The following is a 13,261-nucleotide window of genomic DNA, read 5'->3' as shown; positions in this document are numbered from 1 at the left end:
CCATCATAACGATGGGGAGAGCGGTGTGCTGACCACACGCCCCTTCTATCTGCATCCTCATCTGAGGATAACACGGCGGTCGGATGGTCCCGATCGGCCACTTGTGGCCTGAAGACGGAGTACTTTTTTCTATTGTACATCTCAGTAATTGTAAAACAGGTTCTGAAATGACTTTAAAATACAGTCATATGTAGGAAAGGTGTAGTTGTTGAGTTAGTGTAGGCGGATACACAATGACTTAGACGAAACTTGTAGTTGGTGTGATGAATGACAGCTTGCTCTACATGCAGAAAAATAAAGTTAATGAACAAGAGTGCGAAAAACAATTCTGTAATGTACGAATACGGCATTAGTAGTGTGCTGTTTGATACTAACTGGCGTCGATAAAATATGTGAGCCTAACATTGCAAAGTGATATGCAGTGGAAAGAGCATGTAACGATGGTAGCAGCGATGACTAATGGCCGACTTCAGTTTATTGGGACAGTTTTGGGAAAGTGTAGTTCACCTGTAAAGGAGATAGTACATAGAATACTAGTGTGACCCATTCTTGTGTACTGCTCGTGCTTTTTGTATGTTCGCCAGGTCGGATTAAAGGAAGACAATGAAGCAATTCAGAGACGAGTTGCTAGATTTGTTACAGGCAGTATTGATCCACATGTACATATTACAGAGATCCTTCAGGAACTCAAATGGGAACACCTGAAGGGAAGGCAACGTTCTTTTCAAGGAACACTACTGAGAAAATTTAGAGAAGCGGTATTTGGAGCTGATTATAGATCGATCATACTGCCACCAACATACATTTCCCATATGGACCACAAGGTAAGACAATCAAGATGATCAGGAAAGGGAGTACAAGGTTTCCTCTGTCATGCACCATACTATGACTTGCAGAGTGTTGTATACAGATGTAAATATATCTCCACTGGGCTTCCTGACAAGAAAGTTTCACAGATGATGAAGCAATTGGAAGTGTAAACCATTGGTTGAGAGTCGGATATAGTTCCACTGGGAATCCTGTTGATGGAATTTCATAGACGGTGAAGCAGTTGGGATTTACGAATCCAGCTGCAATTGGGTTTGCTTCCTCTGGGCTTCCTTCTGACGAAACTGATGAAGCAATCAGGAGCGTAATCTATACTTTTGTAAAGGCATCTAGCTCCACTGGGGTCCCTGCTGACGGAGTTTCACAGCTGATGAAGTAGTTGGGAGTGTAAAATAATTTGGAAATGAGCCTACTTCCTCTGGATTACCTACAGCCGAAACTTCACATCTGAAGAAGCAGTTGAGAATCTGATCTCTTCTTTTGAATCAGATCTCGCTCCACTGCTTTTCCTGTCGATGGATTCTCACACACGACGAAGCAGTTGGGACTGTAAATTCACTTACAATTGGGTCTACTTCCTCTGGGCTTCCTACAGACGGAACTTGTCAGCTGACGAAGCAGTTGTGAGTGTAACATACTCGTTCGCTACGCTTCCTACTGATGGAGCTTCAAACAATATTGGCAAGGAACTAAACATCTATGGTCCATTGCACGCTAAGACGCCAGTACTGGCGAGCCCTTGAAACACAGCTACTACTGGTAACCCCAGATGCTCGACCCGCCGAAAAACGGGCAACCGCAGGGAAACCGTACTGTACACAGCACGCAAACCAGCCACAGACACCTCCTACACTGTGAGCCGATCTATGACCGATCGCCCACTAATGTATAACGACCTTTAACCGTTACAGGGACGCAGCAACTGCAGCAAGCCCCACAACGAGCTTCCGCAACGACAAAGGTAAGGATGCACGATACCTCGAACTAACATAACTACTCCTTGCATGCACTGTCGCAGTTAGCAAGCCGCTACTGCCCTTACTACCCGTCCTACTGTCGCAGAGGTTTTTTTTCCCTTCGCGCTTGCCTTGGCACTTCTTTTCCTCTGCCCTTACAACCGCTACCCTTCAATCGCTTTCGTCTACTTTCTATCTCCTGATGGAGTAATGAGTAATCTTACCGAGACGCATGGATAACTCCTGATTCAAAAGCCAACATGTTATACGGATGTGACAGCAGAACTTATGGTTTGGTCACCACGCTGGTGTAGGCGTGGAGGGGCCCGATCCTTATTGCCCATAGCTTCAAACTGGTGAAGTAGTTGTTGTTGTGGTCTTCAGTCCTGAGACTGGTTTGATGCAGCTCTCCATGCTACTCTATCCTGTGCAAGCTTCTTCATCTCCCAGTACTTACTGCAACCTACGTCCTTCTGAATCTGCTTAGTGTATTCATCTCTTGGTCTCCCTCTATGATTTTTACCCTCCACACTGCCCTCCAATGCTAAATTGGTGATCCCTTGATGCCTCAGAACATGTCCTACCAACCGGTCCCTTCTTCTTGTCAAGTTGTGCCACAAACTCCTCTTCTCCCCAATTCTATTCAATACCTCATCATTAGTTATGTGTTCTACCCATCTAATCTTCAGCATTCTTCTGTAGCACCACATTTCGAAAGCTTCTATTCTCTTCTTGTCCAAACTATTTATCGTCCATGTTTCACTTCCATACATGGCTACACTCCATACAAATACTTTCAGAAACAACTTCCTGACACTTAAATCTATACTCGATGTTAACCAATTTCTCTTCTTCAGAAACGCTTCTCTTGCCATTGCCAGTCTACATTTTATATCCTCTCCACTTCGGCCATCATCAGTGATTTCGCTCCCCATATAGCAAAACTCCTTTACTACTTTAAGTGTCTCATTTCCTAATCTAACACCCTCAGCATCACCCGACTTAATTCGACTACATTCCATTATCCTCGTTCTGATTTTGTGGATGTTCATCTTATATGCTCCTTTCAAGACACTGTCCATTTCATTCAACTGCTCTTCCAAGTCCTTTGCTGTCTCTGACAGAATTACAATGTCATCGGCGAACCTCAAAGTTTTTATTTCTTCTCCATGGATTTTAATACCTACTCCGAATTTTTCTTTTGTTTCGTTTACTGCTTGCTCAATATACAGATTGAATAGCATCGGGGAGAGGCTACAACCCTGTCTCACTCACTTCCCAACCGCTGCTTCCCTTTCATGTCCCTCGTCTCTTATAACTGCCATCTGGTTTCTGTAAAAATTGTAAATAGCCTTTCGCTCCCTGTATTTTACCCCTGCCTCCTTTAGAATTTGAAAGAGAGTATTCCAGTCAACATTGTCAAAAGCTTTCTCTAAGTCTACAAATGCTAGAAACGTAGGTTTGCCTTTCCTTAATCTTTCTTCTAAGATAAATCGTAAACTCAGTATTGCCTCATGTGTTCCAATATTTCTACGGAATCCAAACTGATCTTCCTCGAGTTCTGCTTCTACCAGCATTTCAATTCGTCTGTAAAGAATTCGCGTTAGTATTTTGCAGCTGTGGCTTATTAAACTGATAGTTCGGTAATTTTCACATCTGTCAACACCTGCTTTCTTTGGGATTGGAATTATTATATTCTTCTTGAAGTCTGAGGATATTTCGCCTGTCTCATACATCTTGCTCACCAGATGGTAGAGTTTTGCCAGGACTGGCTCTCCCGAGGGTGTCAGTAGTTCTAATGGAATGTTGTCTACTCCGGGGGCCTTGTTTCGACTCAGGTCCTTCAGTGCTGTGTCAAACTCTTCACGCAGTATTGTATCTCTCATTTCATCTTCATCAACATTCTCTTCCATTTCCATAATATTGTCCTCAAGTACGTCGCCCTTGTATAGACCCTCTATATACTGCTTCCACCTTTCTGCCTTCCCTTCTTTGCTTAGAACTGGGTTTCCATCTGAGCTCTTGATATTCATACAAGTGGTTCTCTTTTCTCCAAAGGTCTCTATAATTTTCCTTTAGGCAGTATCTATCTTACCCCTAGTGAGATAAGCCTCTACATCCTTACATTTGTCCTCTAGCCATCCCTGCTTAGCCATTTTGCACTTCCTGTCGATATCATTTTTGAGACGTTTGTATTCCTTTTTGCCTGCTTCATTTACTGCATTTTTATATTTTCTCCTTTCATCAATTAAATTCAATATTTCTTCTGTTACCCAAGGATTTCTACTAGCCCTCGTCTTGTTACCTACTTTATCCTCTGCTGCCTTCACTACTTCATCCATCAGACCTAGCCATTCTTCTTCTACTGTATTTCTTTCCCCCATTTGTGACAATTGTTCCCTTATGCTCTCACTGAAAGTCTGTACCACCTCTGGTTTAATCAGTTTGTCCAGACCCCATCTCCTTAAATTCCCACCTTGGGAAGTGTTGGGAGTGTAAATTCATATGGAAATGGGCCTGCTCCCTCTGGGCTTCCTACTGACGAAACTTCGCAGACGATGAAGCAAGTGAATACGCGGAGAGACTGCAGCTCGCGGGTCGGCGGCGAGGTCCTTGCCGGCCGGCCGCGGCCACTTCCCCGTTGGCCGGCGGCTAGCCCAGCTGGCCAGGTGCGCGGCCATCCATCAGGGCCTGTGACGTGCGCGGCCCGGCCGGCCGGCTCTGCGAGGCGTGCCCGCAGCCCGCACCTCCGCCTTGTTATAGGTCGGTCCGCGCCGCCGCCACTCGCCAAGGACGACTCGCGCGCCGGCCACGTCCAGGTGCACCGCCCTCGCTCTGTCACCGCCGCCATGGCCGACCCGGACCACTTGCCGGTGCTTCGTCGGCCGTACACACTCGCGAGACGTGTCATTACGCCCGCCGGGTAATGGCGAAATTAAACGTCGCGTGCACCACGGACGCCGACTACACAAACTGCAAGTGACTTTTAGATCCTGCTGCGTCGTAAAGACGGCGTAAAAAAAGACCACATTAATTGATTATGCTGAATCACAAAGGCAGACGTTTAAAGACTGCACGATCAAAATGCCAGTGATGAAAAAAAAAAAAAACTCAGAGTTGTAATGTACGAGGCGCGTTTTTTAAGTAAGTACCGTTTATATGCCAACTAGTTCTGCAGATGACGAACAAATTGATGAAATGTGTAATGAGATAAAAGAACTTATTCAAGTAGTGAAGGGAGACGAAAATTTAATAGTCATGGGTGAGTGGAATTCGAGAGTAGGAAAAGGGAGAGAAGGAAACATAGTAGGTGAAAATGGATTGCGGGAGAGAAATGAAAGAGGAAGCCGCCTCGTAGAATTTTGCGCAGAGCATAACTTAATCATAGCTAACACTTCGTTCAAGAATTACGAAAGATGGTTGTATACATGGAAGAATCCTGGAGATACTAGATACTAGAAGGTATCAGATAGATTACATAATGGTAAGACAGAGATTTAGGAACCAGGTCTTAAATTGTAAGACATTTCCAGGTGCAAATGTGGACTCTGACCACAATCTATTGGTTATGAACTGTAGATTGAAACTGAAGAAACTGCAAAAAGGTGGGAATTTAAGGAGATGGGACCTGGATAAACTGAAAGAAGCAGAGGTTGTACAGGATTTCAGGGGGAGCATAAAGGATCAATTGACAGGAATGGGGGAAAGAACTACAGTAGAAGATGAATGGGTAGCTTTGAGGGATGAAATACTGAAGGCAGCAGAGGATCAAGCAGGTAAAAAGATGAGGGCTAGTAGAAATCCTTGGGTAACAGAAGAAATATTGAATTTAATTGATGAAAGGAGAAAATATAAAAATGCAGTAAATGAAGCAGGCAAAAAGGAATACAAACGTCTCAAAAATGAGATCGACAGGAAGTGCAAAATGGCTAGGCAGGGATGGCTAGAGGACAAATGTAAGGATGTAGAGGCTTATCTCACAACGGGTAAGATAGATACTGCCTACAGGAAAATTAATGAGGCCATTGGAGAAAGGAGAACCACGTGCATGAATATCAACAGCTTTGATGGAAACCCAGTTCTAAGCAAAGAAGGGAAAGCAGAAAGGTGGAAGGGGTATATAGAGGGTCTATACAAGGCCGATGTACTTGAGGACTATATTATGGAAATCGAAGAGAATGTAGATGAAGATGAAATGGGAGATATGATACTGCGTGAAGAGTTTGACAGAGCACTGAAGGACCTGAGTCGAAACAAGGCCCCGGACTAGACAACATTCCATTAGAACTACTGACAGCCTTGGGAGAGCCAGTCCTGACAAAACTCTACCATCTGGTGAGCAAGATGTATGAGACATGCGAAATAACCTCAGACTTCAAGAAAAAATAATAATTCCAATCCCAAAGAAAGCAGGTGTTGACAGATGTGAAAATTACCGAACTATTAGTTTAATAAGTCACAGCTGCAAAATACTAACGTGAATTCTTTACAGACGAATGGAAAAACTGATAGAAGCCGACCTGGGGGAAGATCAGTTTGGATTCCGTAGAAATGTTGGAACACGTGAGGCAATACTGACCCTACTGTGGGGCGGCGAATAAGTTTGTGTAAAAATTAATTAAATCTGCTGATTGCTGTATAAATGCTTGCATGTTGAATCAGTTTCTGGCTCTTAGAATGTTGTTAATGCTGTCTTTCACCGTTCTCAACACTGGCTCTCTATTTACTTCTTGGCACCCAGAAAGTGATTTAATAAAACATGGAGCCAGTAATTAGAGATCCTAGTGCCCACTTCAATTGAGATACCATTATAGCTGCAGCTTATAGCTCTGAGGAATTAGGAGATTGTCCGGGATTTCTAATCAAAAACGGTTTTCCAAAATAGTTGAGTATATTCTGAAATTCACTGATAAAAAACACAAGTATCCCTACAACCTAACTAACAGAGCAGTTCAGAGTCTAATGCGCTGATGCAACTATAAATGTCCGAATTAAATGTTAAAAAGAATGCTCGCCATAATTTGATGAAAATATTTCATCAAACGCCACGCTAAATTTTTGGTAGAATGTCTGTCCCGCGACGGCACGTGAAAATACGACAATACGCAAACTGAATACCGATAATTAAAGTCAACCCAGAATTAACACTATACGTGAAATGTTTTCATGGTTCCGCGTATCTCTAGTAACTTAATACGGCACCCGAGGCTGTTTGTAGCAGTGACACTGATGCGACGCGGCTCCCGACACAGATGGCGTGTCATTCAGCGTCTGGAGAGAACTGGGGCCTTCCTTCCTCGCGCAGCGTTCTTATATATAAAGCCGCGGTGCGGACGGCGAAGGGAACGCCTGATCTTTTCGGCTCTCTCGACTAGCCGCTGGGCTAGTAACACACCACTTCAAGTTACATAATAATTTATAGCTTCTTTTGCTGATGGCCGAAGAAGCTCTTAATTTAAACGTGCATTCAGCACGCAGGGAAGTATTGATAATAAAATTTTGACGTGGCTAAGTTAAATACTTTGGGCGAGAGAATTAATTAAATTACACTGCACGCAGCAGATGAGCTCTGAACTGTCCCTTTTGAGATCCGCTATCGCTATAATTTTATAGGTATTCAAAAGAAACTTTACACATCTTCATAGTCATAGCGGACCTCCAATCTATTTAAATCTAAACATCCTAGCCTTATTTATTAACCTACTTAATCTATCTTGCTTCCTTCAGTTTTGAGATGAAAACCAGAAAATCATGAATTACCACTAAAATCTTAATTTGTGAAATCCAAAGTACTGTTTTTATTAAATCATTATGAAAGATGAATCTAAATATAAATTTTGAAGTCTCTAGCTCTTTTCTGTTGCGCCAATGATTTTTTCAGAAAAACGTCCAAATCTCGGAAACGGCTAAAGTTATCGAACTGATATTTAACACACATTAATTTAGTGTTACTTCTGACATGCCAGAAAAGTTTTAGGTTATTTGCTTAATTTTTAAGGTATTGCGCAACATTTATGACGTCAGAGCTAGTTACAGCAGACTGGCTGGCACACAATGGAAACTGATGTGAATTTACTACAGCGTGAGTAGGCTGCTTCCCTACACTACGACTTATCTTAGAAGAAAGATTAAGAAAAGGCAAACCTACGTTTCTAGCATTTGTAGACTTAGAGAAAGCTTTTGACAATGTTGACTGGAATACTCTCTTTCAAATTCTGACGGTGGCAGGGGTAAAACACAGTGAGCGAAAGGCTATTTACAATTTGTACAGAAACCAGATGGCAGTTACAAGAGTCGAGGGACATGAAAGGAAAACAGTTGTTGGGAAGGGAGTGAGGTAGGGTTGTAGCCCATCCCCAATGTTATTCAATCTGTATATTGAGCAAGCAGTAAAGGATACGAAAGAAAAGTTCGGAGTAGGTATTAAAATCCATGGAGAAGAGATAAAAACTTAGAGGTTCACCGATGACATTGTAATTCTGTCAGAGACAGCAAAGGACTTGGAAGAGCAGTTGAACGGAATGGACTGTGTATTGAAAGGAGGGTATAAGACGAACATTAACAAAAGCAAAACGAGGATAATGGAATGTAGTCGAGGTAACGCGGGTGATGCTGAGGGAATTAGATTAGGAAATGAGACACTTAAAGTAGTAAAGAAGTTTTGCTATTTGGGGAGCAAAATAACTGATGATGGTCGAAGTAGAGAGGATATAAAATGTTGACTGGCAGTGGCAAGAAGAAGAAAAATTTGTTAACATCGAGTATAGATCTAAATGTAAGGAAGTCGTTTGTGAAAGTATTTGTATGGAGTGTAGCCATGTATGGAAGTGAAACGTGGACGATAAATAGTTTAGACAAGAAGAGAATAGAAGCTTTCGAAATGTGGTGTTACAGAAGAATGCTGCAGATTAGATGGGTAAATCACGTAACTTATGAGGAGGTGTTGAATAGAATTGGGGAGAAGAGGAGCTTGTGGCACAACTTGACTAGAAGAAGGGATCGGTTGGTAGGACATGTTTTGAGACATCGAGGGATCACCAATTTAGTATTGGAGGGCAGCGTGGAGGGTAAAAATCGTAGAGGGAGAGCAAGAGATGAATACACTAAGCAGGTTCAGAAGGATGTAGGCTGCAGTAGGTACTGGGAGATGAAGAAGCTTGCACAGGATAGAATAGCATGGAGAGCTGCATCAAACCAGTCTCAGGACTGAAGACTACAACAACAACAACCGTTTTGAAATTAAAAAAAAAGACGTGCTAAGATATCTCAATAATTTTATTTTTACAAGTAAGCCTGTACCTTAATCTACTTTTCTACATAATTTCCGTCAACATCGAGGCACTTGTCATAACGTTGTACCAATTTTTGAATACCCTCGTTATAGACGTCTGCCGCCTGATTTGTTAACCACTACATCACCACCGTATTGACTTCGTCATCGTCTTGAAGACGCTGGCCGGCCAGATGTTTCTTCAAGTGCGGGAACAGATGGTAGTCACTGGGCGCAAGATCGGGGCTGTACGAAGGATGATCTAGAGTTTCCCATCGAAAAGATGTGATGAGATCTTTGGTCTGATTCGCCACATGCGGACGGGCACTGTCTTGCAGCAAAACGATGGCGTTGCTCAACTTCCATGGACTGTTGCTTTGTTTCTGGCGTGACAATTTGGCGTAAGAAATCGTCACCGTCGTTGTGGTACCGCTCAATATTTTCGGTACCCAACGCGCGCACAATTTTCGGTAATTCAAGTGCTCGGTCACAATGCAATACAAAACACTACGAGAAACATTAGGAAAGTCATCCCGCAAGGAGGAAATCGTATAGCGTCTGTTTTCTCTCACCTTATTGTCCACTTCCTGCACCAAACTTTCATTAACGACCGAAGGACGCCCAGTCCGTTGCTCATCATGCACGTTTGTGCGGCCATCTTTAACTGCTCTCACCCACTTTCTTACCATTCCACAACGCATAATGTTTTCTCCGTAAACTGCACAGATCTCACGATGAATATCGATCGCTTTTAGGCCTATAGCACTAAGAAATCTTATAACAGCCAGTATTTCACAGTCGGCGGGACTCACGATTATCGGAGGATTGTTGAACACTCAGTACACAACGTAAACAAGGGGGAATCAGACTGTAATGGCGTCAGTGCTTAGATTAAGGTACAGGCTTTCATGTAGAAATAAAATTATTGAGATATCTTTTCACGTCTTTTTTAAATTTCAAAACGGTACTTACTTAAAAAACACGCCTCGTAACTTTCAATATTTGGAACGCCGCCAAACTTTACAGAAAAGCGGAAAGAAATCGAAATAACATTGTCAAGGCGTCAAAAGTACACAAAGAGAAAGTTTGGGCGAGGATGGGCGTGGGAGGGGGAGGGCAAAATACTACTCGTTATTATTCTTGGCATTCTGCAAAATATATTGTTATTTTAAACTTCGCTGTAAGTATTTTTAGAGTGTTATATATAAGCTATGCAACCAGCTGATGAGTTTTAGCTCCGAGGGCAGTTGAAAATAATGATTAGACTGGTAGTAAAAGAAATTAACGTAAGAGTAAAACTGACAGAATGTGTTTTCGGTACACTAAACAGAGCTTTCAAAATTAATCTCACACTGAGTAAGCACAGTAAAGTTTCTGCTAGTGTCTGCTGTCTATTTTGACTTGTAGTCATCGACATTTTCAGTCCGAAGACTTGCTTGATGAAGTTCCCCACGCCAGTCTCTCCTCTGCAAGCATCATCTCTGCATAACCCACAACCATTTGATCCTGTTTACGGTCTCCACTGTCTCCATGTCCTTTCGTCCCTCTATAACCTTTACCTCCTTCACGACGTTCCATTACTAAATTGACTAGTCCTTGATGCCCCAAGAGTGTGTCCTACCACCCAAATCCATATTTTAGTCAAGTTGAACCTCAAAAATGTATAAGATGCGATTGAGGCTCGAATTAATACAATGTTCCAGGAAGTACAGAATTTACATTATTGGAATTAAAGTAGGGAATTGACCGACAAATCACTTTTTTCTCCCAATTCGATTCAGTGGCTACTCATTAGTTATTCTATCTACGCATTTAACATTCAGCATCCTTATTATCTTCCTAGTACGACATTTCATAACCTTCTATTCTCTTCTTGTCCGATCTTGTCCGAACTGCTCATCTTTCGCGTTTTACTTGCTCTATAAAGTTGATATGGACTTTTAAAGCAAAAAAACACCAGAGGTTTTCTTTGCGAGAAATGGAAGTATACGTGTTGGGATTTGCTAGGAGAGCCGGCAGCGGTGGCCGTGCGGTTCTAGGCGCTGCAGTCCGGAACCGAAGGGCTGCTACGGTCGCAGGTTCGAATTCTGCCTCGGGCATGGATGTGTGTGATGTCCTTAGGTTAGTTAGGTTTACGCAGTTCTAAGTTCTAGGGGACTGATGACCTAAGATGTTAAGTCCGACAATGCTCAGAGCCATTTGCTAGGAGAAACAAGAAAACAAACAAATGCGACAGCGAACAGACTGGAACGGAACACCTAATTATCGCCATTATAAAAATTAAACTCGAGTGTGTGGGACACGAAGGCTGGTGAATGGAAGGCAGATGGGCGAAAAAAGTTTTCCGTTGGATTCTAGGAGAATCTTCTCTGGCTGTCATCCGGGTAGCTGCGTCGAAATTTCAAGAAATTTCCACCGGTAAAACAATTAATTTTATGTACATCGACTGAAGTGGCGAGTGAAAATTTGTACCAACGCCGGGATTCGAACGTGGGCAGTTGCGTTAGCCTCTAAGCCACCTTGCCACAGTGGCTCACACAACTGCACAAATTACGCTGGCACACCTCAGTCCTCGATCAGATTGTCACTGCTACTCTACTTTAATTTAACTTTCTGTGTTGGGCTGAAATGCGTCCTATATAGTTTAAAAATAGTAACTGTTTGTATCTAGTCAATAACAATTTTCTTGACAAAACTCGTCGGTGGACGAGAAAAAGGTAATGTCCCCTACCCTATTCTTGCTGTGGGAAGCTCTCTGACTGGCTAATTCCAAAAACGGGGTGTGGCTTAGGGAGAACTTGAAAAATGTGATTGGACAGCTGATACATCACTAATAAACTGAGCTACGACTGGGAGAGCTAAATACGTTATGTGCAGTGCCACTGGTTCAAAATGGCTCTGAGCACTATGGGACTTAACATCTATGGTCATCAGTCCCCTAGAACTTAGAACTACTTAAACCTAACTAACCTAAGGACAGCACACAACACCCAGCCATCACGAGGCAGAGAAAATCCCTGACCCCGCCGGGAATCGAACCCGGGAACCCGGGCGTGGGAAGCGAGAACGCTACCGCACGACCACGAGATGCGGGCGCAGTGCAACTGGCTCACAGTGCAGTATACTACTTCACACACAATGGTAAAGAGACGTGGGCTATAGAGCTGTGTGGTAACTGTCGTCGTAGGAAATGTGGACAGGAACAGAAATGATAAGGGAACAAGTTAACACAGTAAACAGAAGACTGGCTTAAGTTGTATATCTCCAAGCGTACGAAGACTCATTACAAATATTGAAGCAAGAATTAGAGTCCAGCTCGTACAGTAGCGACAAGGATGAGGTTTTCTGAACCAAGGCATGAACGACGGGGTCACAGCCGCGCGAGGCAGCATCCGTGTGGCATCGTGTAGCGAAGAGGCTCGAAATGCGAGTGGGCTGAGTGGTGTGCCGCCAGCCACACTATATTGCGGCAGCGGAGGGTGCTCGTATTCTAGAGCTGCTGGGGCGTGGGTCAGCGGGCGCTCACCACTGGCTCCTCCATACCCCTCAGACCCTGCTATCAGCGTCCGACGGATACTTGCGATTCCATTGCCAACCTTATGACACCAGTCGGGTGGTATCGACAAGTGGTACCACATACAGACTCCGTGACTGGTCCATTTCCAAGAGATTAAACACAAAAAGTGTGGAAGATACTAGGAGGCGAAGGGAAGGGGGAGGCGCATGGGTTAGGGAGGGGATGAGGAATGATGACATCATTTAGTTGCATCCTGCCCTGCCCTGTCCCTGCATGTAGGCAACCCAAAGGTCAAATTTGATCCAAAGCCGCTATTGCATTCCCACTATTTGTTAACGTCCAGTATAAATGTTAGCAAGTCTTTTCTGAAAGTATTTGTCTGGAGTATAGTCTTGTATGGATGTGAAATTTGGACACAAGAGAGAATAGAAGCTTTTGAATTATTGTGTACAGAAGAATGCTGAAGTTTAGATGGGTAGGTAGGATAGCTAATGAAAAGGTTCTCAATCGAATTTGGAAGACAAAAGTTACGACACAACGCGTGTAAAAGAAGGAATCAGCTGAATAGACACATCTTGAGGCATCAAGGAAGCAACGCAATGGAGGTAAGTGCGAGAGATGAAAATTGTAGACTGACACCAAGGGATGAATACAGCAAGCAAGTTCAAATGGGTGTAGACTGTAGTAGTT

At 43.3% G+C, this 13,261-nt stretch overlaps 1 protein-coding gene across 1 annotated transcript in view; it reads left to right on the top strand.

Moving 5' to 3' along the window:
• The first annotated feature begins 4,342 nt into the window (after positions 1–4,342).
• Positions 4,343–13,261, top strand: part of LOC126485059 (uncharacterized) — a 104,870-nt gene continuing 95,951 nt past the window's right edge. Inside the window, exon 1 of the mRNA XM_050108661.1 lies at positions 4,343–4,664. Coding sequence (XP_049964618.1) covers positions 4,343–4,664 — 322 coding nt within the window. The remainder of the gene's footprint in view (positions 4,665–13,261) is intronic.

Source organism: Schistocerca serialis, chromosome 6, assembly GCF_023864345.2.
Source record: "Schistocerca serialis cubense isolate TAMUIC-IGC-003099 chromosome 6, iqSchSeri2.2, whole genome shotgun sequence".
NCBI lineage: Eukaryota > Metazoa > Arthropoda > Insecta > Orthoptera > Acrididae > Schistocerca > Schistocerca serialis.
Note: the sequence above shows the minus strand (reverse complement) of the source record. Positions and strands in the feature narration are given on the sequence as shown.